A 12,537-nucleotide genomic window follows, 5' to 3' on the forward strand; every position below is an offset into this window, starting at 1 on the left:
CAAAAGCTGAGAAGGGGAGAGGCAAGCAATAATCACAGACAAGGGACTGGATGAAGGCTGGTAGGTGAGTTCGCCGTGCAGGCACTTGGTTAAGCAATGTTGGCTTTCGATCTTGATGCTTCAGTTCGAGAGCAGGTGCCCAGGGCAAAACAATGCCAACCTTGAAGAATTCAAAGGAGCTAAGAGGAAGGAAGGAAGGAAGGAAGGAAGGAAGGAAGGAAGGAAGGAAGGAAGGAAGGAAGGAAGGAAGGAAGGAAGGAAGGAAGGAGTTGGATGGATGAGGGAGGGAGGGAGGGAGGGAGGGAGGAAGGAAGGAAGGAAGGAAGGAAGGAAGGAAGGAAGGAAGGAAGGAAGGAGTTGGATGGATGAGGGGGAGGGAGGGAGGGAGGGAGGGAGGGAGGAAGGAAGGAAGGAAGGAAGGAAGGAAGGAAGGAAGGAAGGAGTTGGATGGATGAGGGGGAGGGAGGGAGGGAGGGAGGGAGGGAGGAAGGAAGGAAGGAAGGAGTTGGATGGATGAGGGGGAGGCAGGGAGGGTGGAAGGAAGGAAGTTGGATGGAGGAGGGAGGGAAGAAGGAAGGAAGGAAGGAAGGAAGGAAGGAAGGAAGGAAGGAAGGAAGGAAGGAAGGAAGGAAGGAAGGAAAACTGAACCCACAATCTACATTATTCATGTTTGAAAGATCAACCAGCTCCATCCACATTAAGTAGAGCAACAGACAAGTTGCTCAGAGGCCATCTGAGATACAGCACCATGTCAGAAGTTTCCACCTCCACTGTCAGGCTGGTGCATTCCCACAGCAGTTGTTAGCATTGTGGATAAAGAATACAAACTCACAATCAAACTGCAAAGCACCCAACTGGGTTCTGTTCTGAGTGGCCTGTTGGTTTGCATAGCTTTCGGATGGGTTCACATTCTGCCCTGTGGGATGTGGTGAAGTGGGGGAAGGCGGGGTGGTGGTGGAGGGAGGGAGAAGAGATAAGGCCTAAAAAAAGGAGAAGAAATCTAACACTGAACTTGAAGTTGGAAGCACACAGTCCACAAGTCTCACCCCACAAAGGGCGGGGGTGTGTGACAAAAACTACAAGGGAGTCGTACAGCTCTATGGCAGAGATGGGATCTGATGCTGTGGCTGATGTTGAAAGCTCCCTTTGGCATTCAAAGATAAAACTCTGAAGCGACAATATGATTTGGAGACAACTCATGGCAACAGGCTTCCTTCTGAGCTAAAACAGCCAAAATCAGATTGCAAAGGGTCAGCACAGGCCAGGATATTTCCTATCTTTCCTATTCAAGATGTTTCTTGCAGGAAGGAAAACAGGCATTCTCAGCCATGGGTAGAAGGACTGGTTTGTTTTATCCCTAGAAAATCAGGAGCCATTTCTATAGACAATAAGCAAAGTGCGTTTTAATGTTCTGATCTCAAAGCAAGCTGGAGAAGCAGGCTTGGTTTAGGTCCACCTTCCCTGTCATGCTAGATAGAAAATCAGCAGAAGGCTTGGGAGACATTGGAGTTACACAACTGCAATAGATGAAATCGTAATTCCTTCACTATACAGCACAAAGATTCTGAAGTGGCTGGGCCATTCCCGGGGAAACTCAGCCACCTGTAAATCTTCTTGATATAATTCCAATTTGAGTTTTTGTGGTGACCAAGCGGTCTACTTGGTGAGCTGTAAAAATATTCCCAAACGTGGAGAGATTAAAGGAGGAAGATGATGTAAACACTGAGAATTTGAGTGTAAGTTTTGGCAATAGACTCGGCATCGTATAAAAATACTTGATAATAAAAAATTTCATCCATATATTAAAAAAATCAGGACGTGAATTGATAGCAGAGTTCTTTTTTTTTTGTGCTTGCAGGGCAGACAAAAACTTTCTTCCTTTTACACACACCCTGTTCATCAGAAACGCAGCGTTCTTTAAATTAAAAAGGAGGGGGGGGAATCACCACACAAAAAATACATCAAAAGCAATTCAATCCATTGCAATTCATCATATTTTTTTCAAAAAAAAGCAGGTTTTATCATCAGCAGTTCTCCAAATTTCTATGTCAGGATAAAAGTGCACAGAATTTTAATCCACCACAAGGCTGCGAGCTAACATGAAATGGTATGCTTGGTGAACAGCAACAAAACCCCGAACCCAGACACTTTCAAGCTAGAGATCTGGACCACACCAAGTCAAATCAAGAGCATTGGTTGGGTTTCCTTTCCTTTTCAGTTTGAAGGGTGAAAAAAAAATGTCAACGTTTTGCAGCATTGTAGTAAGGCACTCGCCCACAGTGTGTTTATGCCGCATTAAAAGGGTGGCAGCCAACTCGCTTTTTAAACAGACGGAAGACAAATTTCCTTTTGTTGGTTAAGTGCTGCGGGTACCTTACACCATTATTAAACAGAAAGGGGAGAAAAATTCATTTCTTTTCTTCTGTGGAGGAGGGGTAAGTGTGTTAAACTTCATCTATAAACTACTGGCTTCTTTTCTTCTTCGCCAATTAAAGCATTTTGTATCCTAAAATATTAGTTTTTATAAAATCTAGTCATCTGTTTTAAGGCTCTACAAGTCCCTCCCCTCCACCCCACCCTGAACCAATAAGAAACAGCATTTCGACTGGGGCGTTAAAAGAACTGGAATTCTTCTTATTTCACAGTCAGAAGTCTACTATTGTGTCTCCTGTCTCTCCTGCCCACCATCCCAGTGATGAAAACCTGTTTGTTTGTTTTTTAAACTGAAAGACAGATTCTTTCCCTCCGTTTCAATATTTTGCATTTGTTTGGTCAGATAACTGGAAAGCCTGAAAAACAGAAAGTCTCTCGTTTTAATACTACAAAGGTGTGTCCATCCAGTTAAGCAGTTCTCCTGCACTGACCCTGGAAAACACGGGTGGTTTCCTAGAAATGTTTTGTCCGCGGCCTGCAGTGATCTCCCCATTGGATAACCACAAGGTGCTCCAATGCTTCCTTTCTTTCTTCTTTCTCTTTCTTTTGCTTCCTTCCTTCCTTCTTTCTTTCTTTTTCTTTCTTTTCTTTTCTTTCTCTTTTCTTTTCTTTCTATGGCTCCTACAAATCGGAAAGCTTTCTGGAGTGAGGTAAAAATGTTGGGCTTTCAAGCAAAGTACATGGTACGTAAAGTGTCCTGATGAACTTGCACAGCCTTGGCGAGAGCTTGAGGGTCTCGGCCGTTGCTCTGGCCAGAGATGTGACTGCCTTCTCCGCTAAAAGGGGCAAGAGGGAAAGGAATGGGGGATGAAACAAGAGCATTAATTAGAACGCAAAAGGGATGAGGATGGCAGATTGTTCTTGGCAGGGAAATCACTGTCAGCCAAAATGGCACAGCTTTATTCCAGGGAACTTTTAAGACTTCAACTCCCAGAATTCCCCAGCCAGCATCTTAAAAGTTGCCATAGATGGGAAACACTGCTGTAGACCAGGGTTCCCCAACCTTGGCCCCTTTATGACTTGTGGACTTCAACTCCCAGAATTCCTCAGCCAGCCTTGCTGGCTGAGGAATTCTGGGAGTTGAAGTCCACAAGTCATAAAGGGGCCAAGGTTGGGGAGCTCCGTTCTAGACAAACTGCACACCTGTGTTAAATAAAAAGTTTGTTCTTTTCCTCCTCCGAAAGTCTAAAAGGGTGCTGGAGACAAACTAGGGGGACAAGAACTTTTCCAGGCTGGAGGTGGCTTTCCGCCTTTGGACAACAGGCTGGTGAATTGGGAGGGAGGGCTGAACAATTCTGTGAGCGGAGAGGAGGCCTATCTTTGATTAAGAGAAAATATAGGTGGTCCTCGACGTACAACAGTTCACTTAATGATTGTTTGAAGTTACAACGACACCGAAAAAAGTGGCCTATGACCATTTTTCATGACCGTTGCAGCATCCCCAGGGTCATGTGATTTATGTATGGATGCTTGGCAACTGATTCATATTTATGACGGTCACAGTGTCCCAGGGTCATGCGATCCCCTTTTTGCGACCTTCTGACAAGCAAAATCAATGGGGAAGCCAGTTTCACTTAACAACCGTGTTACTAGCTTAACAACTGCACTCTCGCTTAACAAGAGTGGCAAGGAAGGTCGTATAATGGAGCAAAACTCACTTAACAAACGTCTCACTTAGCAACAGAGATTTGGGGCTCAATTGTGATCATAAGTCGAGGACTACCCGTACTGTTAATATAATTTCTTTCCAGAGATACTTAATAATTTCCCACTCATGCACCCTCCCCTCCCCCCAATGTAAATAACAACTTCCAAGCCACGATTTAGCTGCCATACCTGTCTCTTCTCTAAAGAAGAGGCAATATTGTTTGACAACTTTTTGTTACCGGGCTGAGTAATGTTATCAGTGTACTGGTAATGACATTTTCTTCAAGAAAATAACCCAACTCCAAGAACACCAGGAACACAACCTCTAACTCACTAGCTCCATCCAGTGGTGGACATTGGACTCTGCAAGAAGCATCTTCGTGGGGGATGGTGGAAGGTCCAAGCTACGGCAGAGGTCCGCAACCTTTTGGGCACCTGGGACCAGTTCCGTGGAGAGAGGTTTTTCCGTGGACCGGAGGTGTTGTGGTTTTGTGTGCTGCCTGCATCCCACAGATGGGGCTTTGCTTGTTTGTGCGGCCTGGTTGCTGGCATGCTGCGGCCCGGTACTGGGCCACGAACCAGGGGTTGGAGACACCTGAGCTACGGTACTCACCTGTCATGCTCTTTGTCGACAAGGTGATATCGTGCCCGGAAGGCCACCAATCGGGCATAGTATGCTGGTGCTGGGATAGAAACAGAGCGGGTACAACGAACGTAGGTGTGGCAAAGCTGGTAGGTAAGAATTTGAAGCTCATCTGCTGTGAACCGGTTATCATCCCAAAGCACGTAGTAATGGGAGGGTCTGCTCGTACCCTAGAGGAGAAGGAAGGAAATGGAATGAAAGAGTCAAGAAACATTACCAGCACAACAATGAAAGGATGCTTAGGTGGTGTTGAAGGACAGAAATATATATACAGGTAGTTCTCGACTTACAGCAGTTCATTTAATGACCGCTGGAAGTTACAATGGATTGAAAAAAGTGACTTAGGGCCTTTTTTTCACACTTACTACCATTGCAGTGTCCCCATGGTCACATGATTACAATTCAGACACTTGGCATATCTGACTTATATTTATGTCGGTTGCAGTGTCATCTGACCATTTTTTGCAACCTTCCGACTAGCAAATTCAATGGGGAAGCCAGATTCCCGTAACAACCATGTTACTCACTTAAGAACTGCAGGTGCCCTTTTGGGGTAAAGGGTTAGTTGGAAGATGGGTCCTAGAGGGATCGGCTGCAGGGGTTGGAAGCAAGAGGGAGCAAATGACAAAAGCACCATGGGTTCCTGCAACGCACATTCTACCTTGGGTTCAGTTGTGGTGATGTTGTGTACATATACCAGGGGTAGGCAACCTTGGCTCTTTTATGACTCGTGGACTTCCAGAATTCCTGAGCCATCCATGCTGAGGGGAAAGGGAGAGGTTTCCAAGCTGAGCCATGCTGGTTCAGGAATTCTGGGAGTTGAAGTCCACGAGTCATAAAAGAGCCAAGGTTGCCTAGCCCTGGCATATGCAAAAAAGGATGGAACTAGCTGTGCGACAGTGAATCCGGTGAATCTCGGGAATGCTTCGGCTTGATCCAACTTGGAATTGTTCTCTGTGCTTGCTCTTTCCAGTCTCTGGGATTGGCTCTGTGTTTTGATCCTTGGACAAGATTTTGGCTGCTGTGGCTGTTGCTCTTCCTTACCACAGCAAAGATCTTCTGATTTCCCGATCTTGTCTTCCAGATGATACAAATTCTGCTCCTACAAAGACTCCTCAGCTGAGACTGGAATTTCCATTGCTAAGTGATGAAGTCATTAAGGGATTCATCACGTGACCGCACCCAATTTTATGATTTTTTTTTTGCCAGAGTTAAGCAAATCACGGTCGTTAAGTGAAACCAGGTCCCCCCCTCCCACACACCGACTTTTCTTGATGGAAGGTTGCAAATGGCCACCTGCAATGCTGAAATCATGGTAAACACATGATTGGTTGCCAAGTGCCTGGATCACAATCACGTGACCATAAAGATGCTGTAATAGTCCTAAATGCGAGGACCAATCGTCACTTTTTTCAGCGCTATCGTTAACTTGGAACAATTGCAAAAACAAATGGTCGTAAATCAAGGACTATCTGAACCCCTCAGAGGATCGGTGGCAGTCTGAAATGTCTTCTTGAGATTATGGTTGATTTGTTTCATTCACTAATTCAGTTCGGCTGCTCCCCTCCCCCCCCCCCCCAAAAAAAATTGTGGCCTTCCATCCCTAGGATTTGCAGCCAGAGCAGGGAATGCTGGGAAGTGAAGTCTACTCCATCCGGAAGGAGGCTGCCTTACCCCTCCCTGCCAGGAAGCTGCTAAAAAGAAGTACCTGAATGCCGGCATGACTGCACAGGTAGAAGTCAAACTCAAAGGGGTGAGTAATGTTCGTATCAACTGTAGTTCCTGCTGGTATGTTCCCACTTTTGCCAATCTGCAAAAAGAGAGAAAAAGAGAGAGAGAGAGAGAGAGAGAGAGAGAGAGAGAGAGAGAGAGAGAGAGAGAGAGAGAGAGAGAGAGAGAGAGAGAGAAAGAGAGAGGGAGAGGGAGAGAGAAAATAAAGTTAAACACAATAGAAAAAGCAAAGGATACCAAACAAAGTGTGACCAGGTTTCCATAAAAAAATTGCCAGGACCTTTAACTGTACAATTTCGCACTGCAGTTTGAGTTACAGGGAGTCCTCGAATTACAACCATTCATTTAGTGACCGTTTGAAGTCACAAAGGCACTTATGATGGTTTTCATACTTACAACCATTGCAGCAGCAGCACACACACCCCCCCCCATGGTCATGTGATCAAAATTTGGACGCTTGGCAGTTGACTCATAGTTATGACACCTGCACTGTCCTGGGGTCATGTCCTCACCTTTTGTGACTTTCTGACAAGTAAAGTCAGTGGGGAAGCCAGATTCACTTTTAACAACCGTGTTACGCACTTAACAATTGCAGTGACTCTCCCAACAACTGTGGCAAGAAAAATGGGGCAAAACTCACTTAAGAACTGTCTTGAAGTTGTTAATTTGGGGCTCGGTTGCGGTCGTAAGTCAAGGACTACCTGTATGGGCATGTGGTTTATCTATCATAATGCATGGTTTGGGGGGTCAGGTGGGGGGTGGGGGTAAGGCTTTCTCACAGCTTTTACATCTGTGATCCTGCAACTTCAGCTTTATCTAAATCAGTGTTTCTTAACCTATCTGACCGAATTAGTTCCTTTCCTGGGCTCAAATCATTTCACTGCTCGACAGAGAGACTCTGTGGTTCTATCCAAGCACAGCACCAGTCCAATCACAAACAAGCACATGGCTCCATTATAGCCAGGACACACACTAATCTCACACATACACAAACATGTTTTAGCACCACCGATTTAAACTTTGAAAAGAGTTGAAGACAAGTCTTGATGCTCAAGGGTAAGCTGTCTAAGCAGCCTTTGAACTGCAGAATTTTATTTATTTATGTAGAAAATTTATACAGCTACCAACTCACTCAGGGGACGCCGGCAGTTTTCAGAAATAAAACGACAAGGCAAAAACCCAATTAAACTCTACACACACACACACACACACACACACACACACACACACACACACACACACCATGCTCATTTGTGAGCCTCACCCTCTCATTTTTGTCTGCACAGAAGAGGCGAGTGTGGTGTCTTTTCTGAACCACAATGTAAGTGATGCCCGGCTGGTAATCCTTCTCCAGTTTAATGCAGGCATCTCGGATGGCCAGAAGTTCATAATGAAGGATCTAAGGAAGGAAGGAAAATAATACTTACATAATGAGTAGAGGAGACCATGAGAAGCCCAACTTGAGTATTCTTTTGTAGCCGCCCACCCCTCAAAAGGACATAGAGAGATTGTACGGAGTAGGACTGTCCAGCCTTGGCAACTTGTGCAGCTCCTGGTGGCCCAGAAGTTGTTCACTGAAGATTAGAAATTAGGAAGATCCAGCTATAACATGATTGTGGATCTTCAACTTACAACCAGTTGTAAGTTGTGACCGTTGGAAGTTACAACAGCTTTGGGGAAAAAAAAGTCCTTGCACTGATGACCTTTCCAACCTCCCCAGAGTTACATGGTCAAAATTCAGGTACTTGGCAACTCATGTGTTTTTTAGGACAATTGCAAAAAACCAGTCAACGGGGGAAGCTGGATTTGCTACCGCAGATTCACTTCACAACAGTAGTGATTTGCTTAACAACCGGGGCAAACAGATCATAAAATCCACTTAACTTAATCCACTCAGCCTACGTGAGTCCTTGTTATGCTCACAAGGAGAAACCCCTTTTCCAACAAGCAGGCAGGAACCGCAAGAAAAAACCGACCCCTTTTATTCTTCACAGACCTGAGTCAATGTCCAAGGCAAACAAACACAGTCCACAGAAACTCGATCCTCAACATGAACGTCTGCCTTTGGCAACCAGCACCTCCCACACCTTCCCTTTTATTATTCAGCCAAGGTGTGGCTTCCTAATGCCTTCTCCTTTGCCTTTAGAGCCGCCCCATTGTATTCCTCTGTCCTACTCGCTTCTCTTGCCGGCGCTTTCGTGCATCCTGGATTTGTCCCAAATGTGCTTCATCACTGTCCAACTCAGGCTCCCAGTATAGCTGTGTCTCAGCCTGAGTGTGAGTAGAGGGGCCAGGCTCCTCGTCCAACTGTAAGTCTTGGAACTCCTCAGAGCCTTCCTCTAATGTCACTCCAGGCCCCTCCTCCTCACCTGATTCCTCAGACTCAGCTGCCGGATCCACTGGCTGGCAAGGAATCACAACATTAACTGCCTTGCTTAGTAACAGAAATTCTGGGCCCAACTGAGGTCGTAAATGGAGGATTACTTGTACAAGTAGTCTTTGACTTATAACAATTCACTTAGTGTCCATTCAAAGTTACAACAGCACTGGAAAAAAAAGCGGCTTCTGACCATTTTTCACACTTCTGACCACTGCAGCATCCCCAGGGTCACCTGATTTACATTCGGATGCTTGGCAACTGATTCACACTTGTGACAGTCGTGGTGCCCCAGAGTCATGTGGTCCCCTTTTGCAAACCGCCGACAAGCAGAGTCAATGGGGGAACCTGGTTCACTTAATAACCGTGCTACTAATTTAAGAACTGCAGTGATTTATTTAACAAAGGCGGGGAGAAAAGTTGCAAAATGGGGCAAAACTCACTGAACCAATTAATAAATTTTGGACTCAGTTGGGTCTCAGTTGAGGTCTACCTGTAGCTGCACCATGAGAGTTTGGAAGTTGTGCTAAAGAAGGGAAGTGTGTCTACCAATCCAAGGTGGACCAGAGAGCTAAACTCCTCCTTATGCCAGAGGTGCTTTTTTTCAAGAGGCAACTGGGCTTTCTTGTCTTTCTTTTGAAGATGTTTCGCTTCTCATCCAAGATGCTTCTTCAGCTCTGACTGGATGGTGGGAAATTGGAAGGATTTATACTCCTTGCAGACAGCCGGTCATTGTGAGAATGCAAGGAGTATAAATCCTTCCCTTCCCAACCATCCAGTCAGAGCTGAAGAAGATTCTTGGATGAAAAGCGAAACAACTTCAGAGAAAAACAAGAAAGTCCAGTTGCCTCCTGAAAAAAAGCACCTTTGGAATAACTTATGACCTGGTTGGAAGGGACGTGGTGGCTCAGTGGGTTAGGACGCTGAGCTTGTCGATCAGAAGGTCGGCAGTTTGGCGGGTCGAATCCCGAGTGCCGTGTAACAGAGTGAGCGCCTGTTACTCGTCCCAGCTTCTGCCAACCTAGCAGTTCGAAAGCACGTAAAAATGCAAGTAGAAAAATAGGGACCGCTCCGGTGGGAAGGTAACAGCGTTCCGTGCGCCTTTGGCGTCTAGTCATGCCGGCCACATGACCACGGAGATGTCCTCGGACAAGCGCTGGCTCTCCGGCTTTGAAACGGAGATGAGCACCGGCCCCTAGAGTCGGAAACAACTAGCACGCATGTGCGGGGGAACCTTTACCTTTACCTATGACCTGGTTGACTGAATCTCCATAGACAAAATTCGTCGTCCTGTGCAGCACCTGATCCTCAAGAAGTGGCGGCAAGGAGAAGTCTTCCTTACCTGTGGCAATTGTCCCTCCGGCACACCATCCCGGTAGAAGATAATGCGTGTTGGTTTGAAGCGTGTGGACTTGTAGAACTGGATGAGGAGTTCTCGAACCATGTAGGAAAGGTCTTCAATGATTTCCTGGCGTGGCCGCTGTACTCGGACCGTGGCACAGTAGCGGCTTGGGTGGGCATCCATGCTGCCCACCACCTGCAGTCAACCAAGAGGCAACGTCTGTAACTTGCTCACAGTGAAAATGGGAGGCAACAGATGTTAGGCGGTTCTCAAAGCTTTATACAGCATTTTTGGCTGGCTTGGGAAGGGGAGTTTAGGAGGAGGGGGAAAACAGTGTTTTATATAAAGCACTGACAAACCATGCTGAAACATGGAGTATTGACTACATTGTGATTGCCTATATACTAAAGATGGAGATCAGGAGGAGGTCCTTAGGGACACATGAGGTCCCACCCTTGCTTTAACAGTCTTAATAATTTTTATTTTGGGGTGGGGTGGGGTTTGGTGGGAGGAGAGGAGGGGAGGGGAGGAGAGGGGAATCCTAAAACGAGGTCTTCTGCTGAGACCCCATTTCCACCAGAATTCCAAAGCTGAGCTATCTTTGCTTTGTTCATGACCGCAACTTGGGAAAAGTGAACTTACAGCTGTTATGGAGGGCTTCTTTCCATCACCAGCTGGAGGATGAGTCACATCAGCTCCCAGGAAAATAACTGGCTGCTGAAAAACGGCAGATCTAGGAGCAACATGAATGAAGCAGGCGTTTTAACACAAAGGACTGCCAAAGATGGCTCACAGATGACTGAGAGTAGAGATACTACGGGTAGTTTTCGACTGACAACCATTTGTTTGGCGACCATTCCAAGTAACAAAGCACTGAAAAGGCCTGCTTATGACCAGTTCAGGAGTCCGTGATCAGTTTCGCAAAGGACTTGGGGGTTTTCCTCGGGCTCCAAAGACGAAGACAGAGAACACCACCAAAGTACAAAGAAGGTGGTCTCCTTTCGTCCCCGAGCAATACGTACCGCTGATGGGGCACCAAGATATTGTTAATTCCACCAAGTTTAACGTTGATCTTGAGACAGAGGTTGGAAAGAGTCTGGGGGGAAGTCTTCACCACATTTTTGACCTGCACACACTGAGTGGCCATGCCCAGAAGAGTGTCCCCTACACGCTTCACCTCCGCTGCAGGGAAAGAACAGAGCATCAGAGATGCAGAGAGTGGCCTCCACCAAAGGAGGATTCCTGTTTAGCCCACACAGATGCCTTTAGGAAGACCTCAATTAGCACAGTGGAGAATAAAATCCAAGTCCCACAAGGAACAGAGAGTTCTTGAGCTTTCCAAACATGTCAAAACTACAAGGTTGGTTAGATTAGTGCAGTGTTTCTCAACCGTGGCAACTTTAAGATGTGTGGACTTCGGCTCCCAGAATTTCATAGCCAGCAAGCTAAAGCAAGCTGGCTGTGGAATTCTGGGAGTTTTGGAAGTCCACACATCTTACAGTTGCCAAGATTGAAAAACACTGTTTATAGGCAATTCCCTTTGCTCCCTTCTGCTTGATGCTAAGTCTGGACTGGAAGAGCTCCAGACTTTTTCAGAAATGATGAAGAATCTGATGATGAGCTTTCATCTTAAAGTCGTCAAGACTGAGAAATACTGGCTTAATGTGAAGCATCCTTGACTATTTCCGGAGAATGGGCTAATTCCCAGAATCCTCATCAAGGGCAAGGGGAGCTGGGAAATGCTGGATATTAAAGTCTGCTATCTGTAAGTTTGCAAGGTTGGGGAACATGGGTTACATCTACCTTCCCCCATGACGGGACTACAACTCCCCATCTTGCCTTGTGCCAGAGGACTAAAACGGGTTGGGGAAGACTGATGCACTCCGAAACACTACCAGGGGTAGGCAACCTTGGCTCTTTTATGACTCTGGCTCAGGAATTCTGGGAGTTGGAAGTCCACGAGTCATAAAAGAGCCAAGGTTGCCCACTCCTGAGGCAGGTAGCAAATAAAGACTACACTTCTCAAATGCTCTTCCTGACACCCATTCTGATGACATACCATACACCGGTGTTTTCCCCGGCAGAATGACGATGATGAGCTGGAGTCCTGAATATGTGTTTTTGAGATGTCGGAACATGGGCTCCACGCTGTCAGCACCTTGTGCGTATTTACAGAAGCAAGGCTGGCCCTGGATAGGCATCCCCGCATCCTTAGAAATTTTGCGCAGTTGGTCCGTGAAGTTCCTATCCAAAGAAAACAGAAAGCCAGATCAGAAAAGGGCAGATGAATTTTTCACAATTGATATGCCACCACTCAGAAGGAAGCAGCTTGGGTTATTGCTATAGAAATGGCTAGCGGTTGCT

At 46.2% G+C, this 12,537-nt stretch overlaps 1 protein-coding gene across 2 annotated transcripts in view; it reads right to left on the reverse strand.

Annotated features, from left to right (window-relative positions):
• Window positions 1–652: 652 nt before the first annotated feature.
• LOC310644584 (protein argonaute-1) overlaps window positions 653–12,537 on the reverse strand; it is a 62,912-nt gene continuing 51,027 nt past the window's right edge. The window contains exons 13-20 of one of the 2 annotated variants that reach the window (XM_083369740.1): window positions 12,233–12,417; window positions 11,196–11,355; window positions 10,816–10,906; window positions 10,174–10,368; window positions 7,719–7,853; window positions 6,432–6,533; window positions 4,694–4,893; window positions 653–3,209 (exon numbers count right to left, since the gene is read on the reverse strand). In XM_083369740.1, the coding sequence (XP_083225866.1) occupies window positions 3,101–3,209; window positions 4,694–4,893; window positions 6,432–6,533; window positions 7,719–7,853; window positions 10,174–10,368; window positions 10,816–10,906; window positions 11,196–11,355; window positions 12,233–12,417 (1,177 nt within the window). In that variant the 3' untranslated portion in view covers window positions 653–3,100. The remainder of the gene's footprint in view (window positions 3,210–4,693; window positions 4,894–6,431; window positions 6,534–7,718; window positions 7,854–10,173; window positions 10,369–10,815; window positions 10,907–11,195; window positions 11,356–12,232; window positions 12,418–12,537) is intronic. The other variant, XM_083369741.1, reaches the window with a different exon arrangement.

Source organism: Vipera ursinii (genome assembly GCF_947247035.1).
Source record: "Vipera ursinii genome assembly, chromosome: 9".
NCBI classification, from domain to species: Eukaryota; Metazoa; Chordata; class Lepidosauria; order Squamata; family Viperidae; genus Vipera; species Vipera ursinii.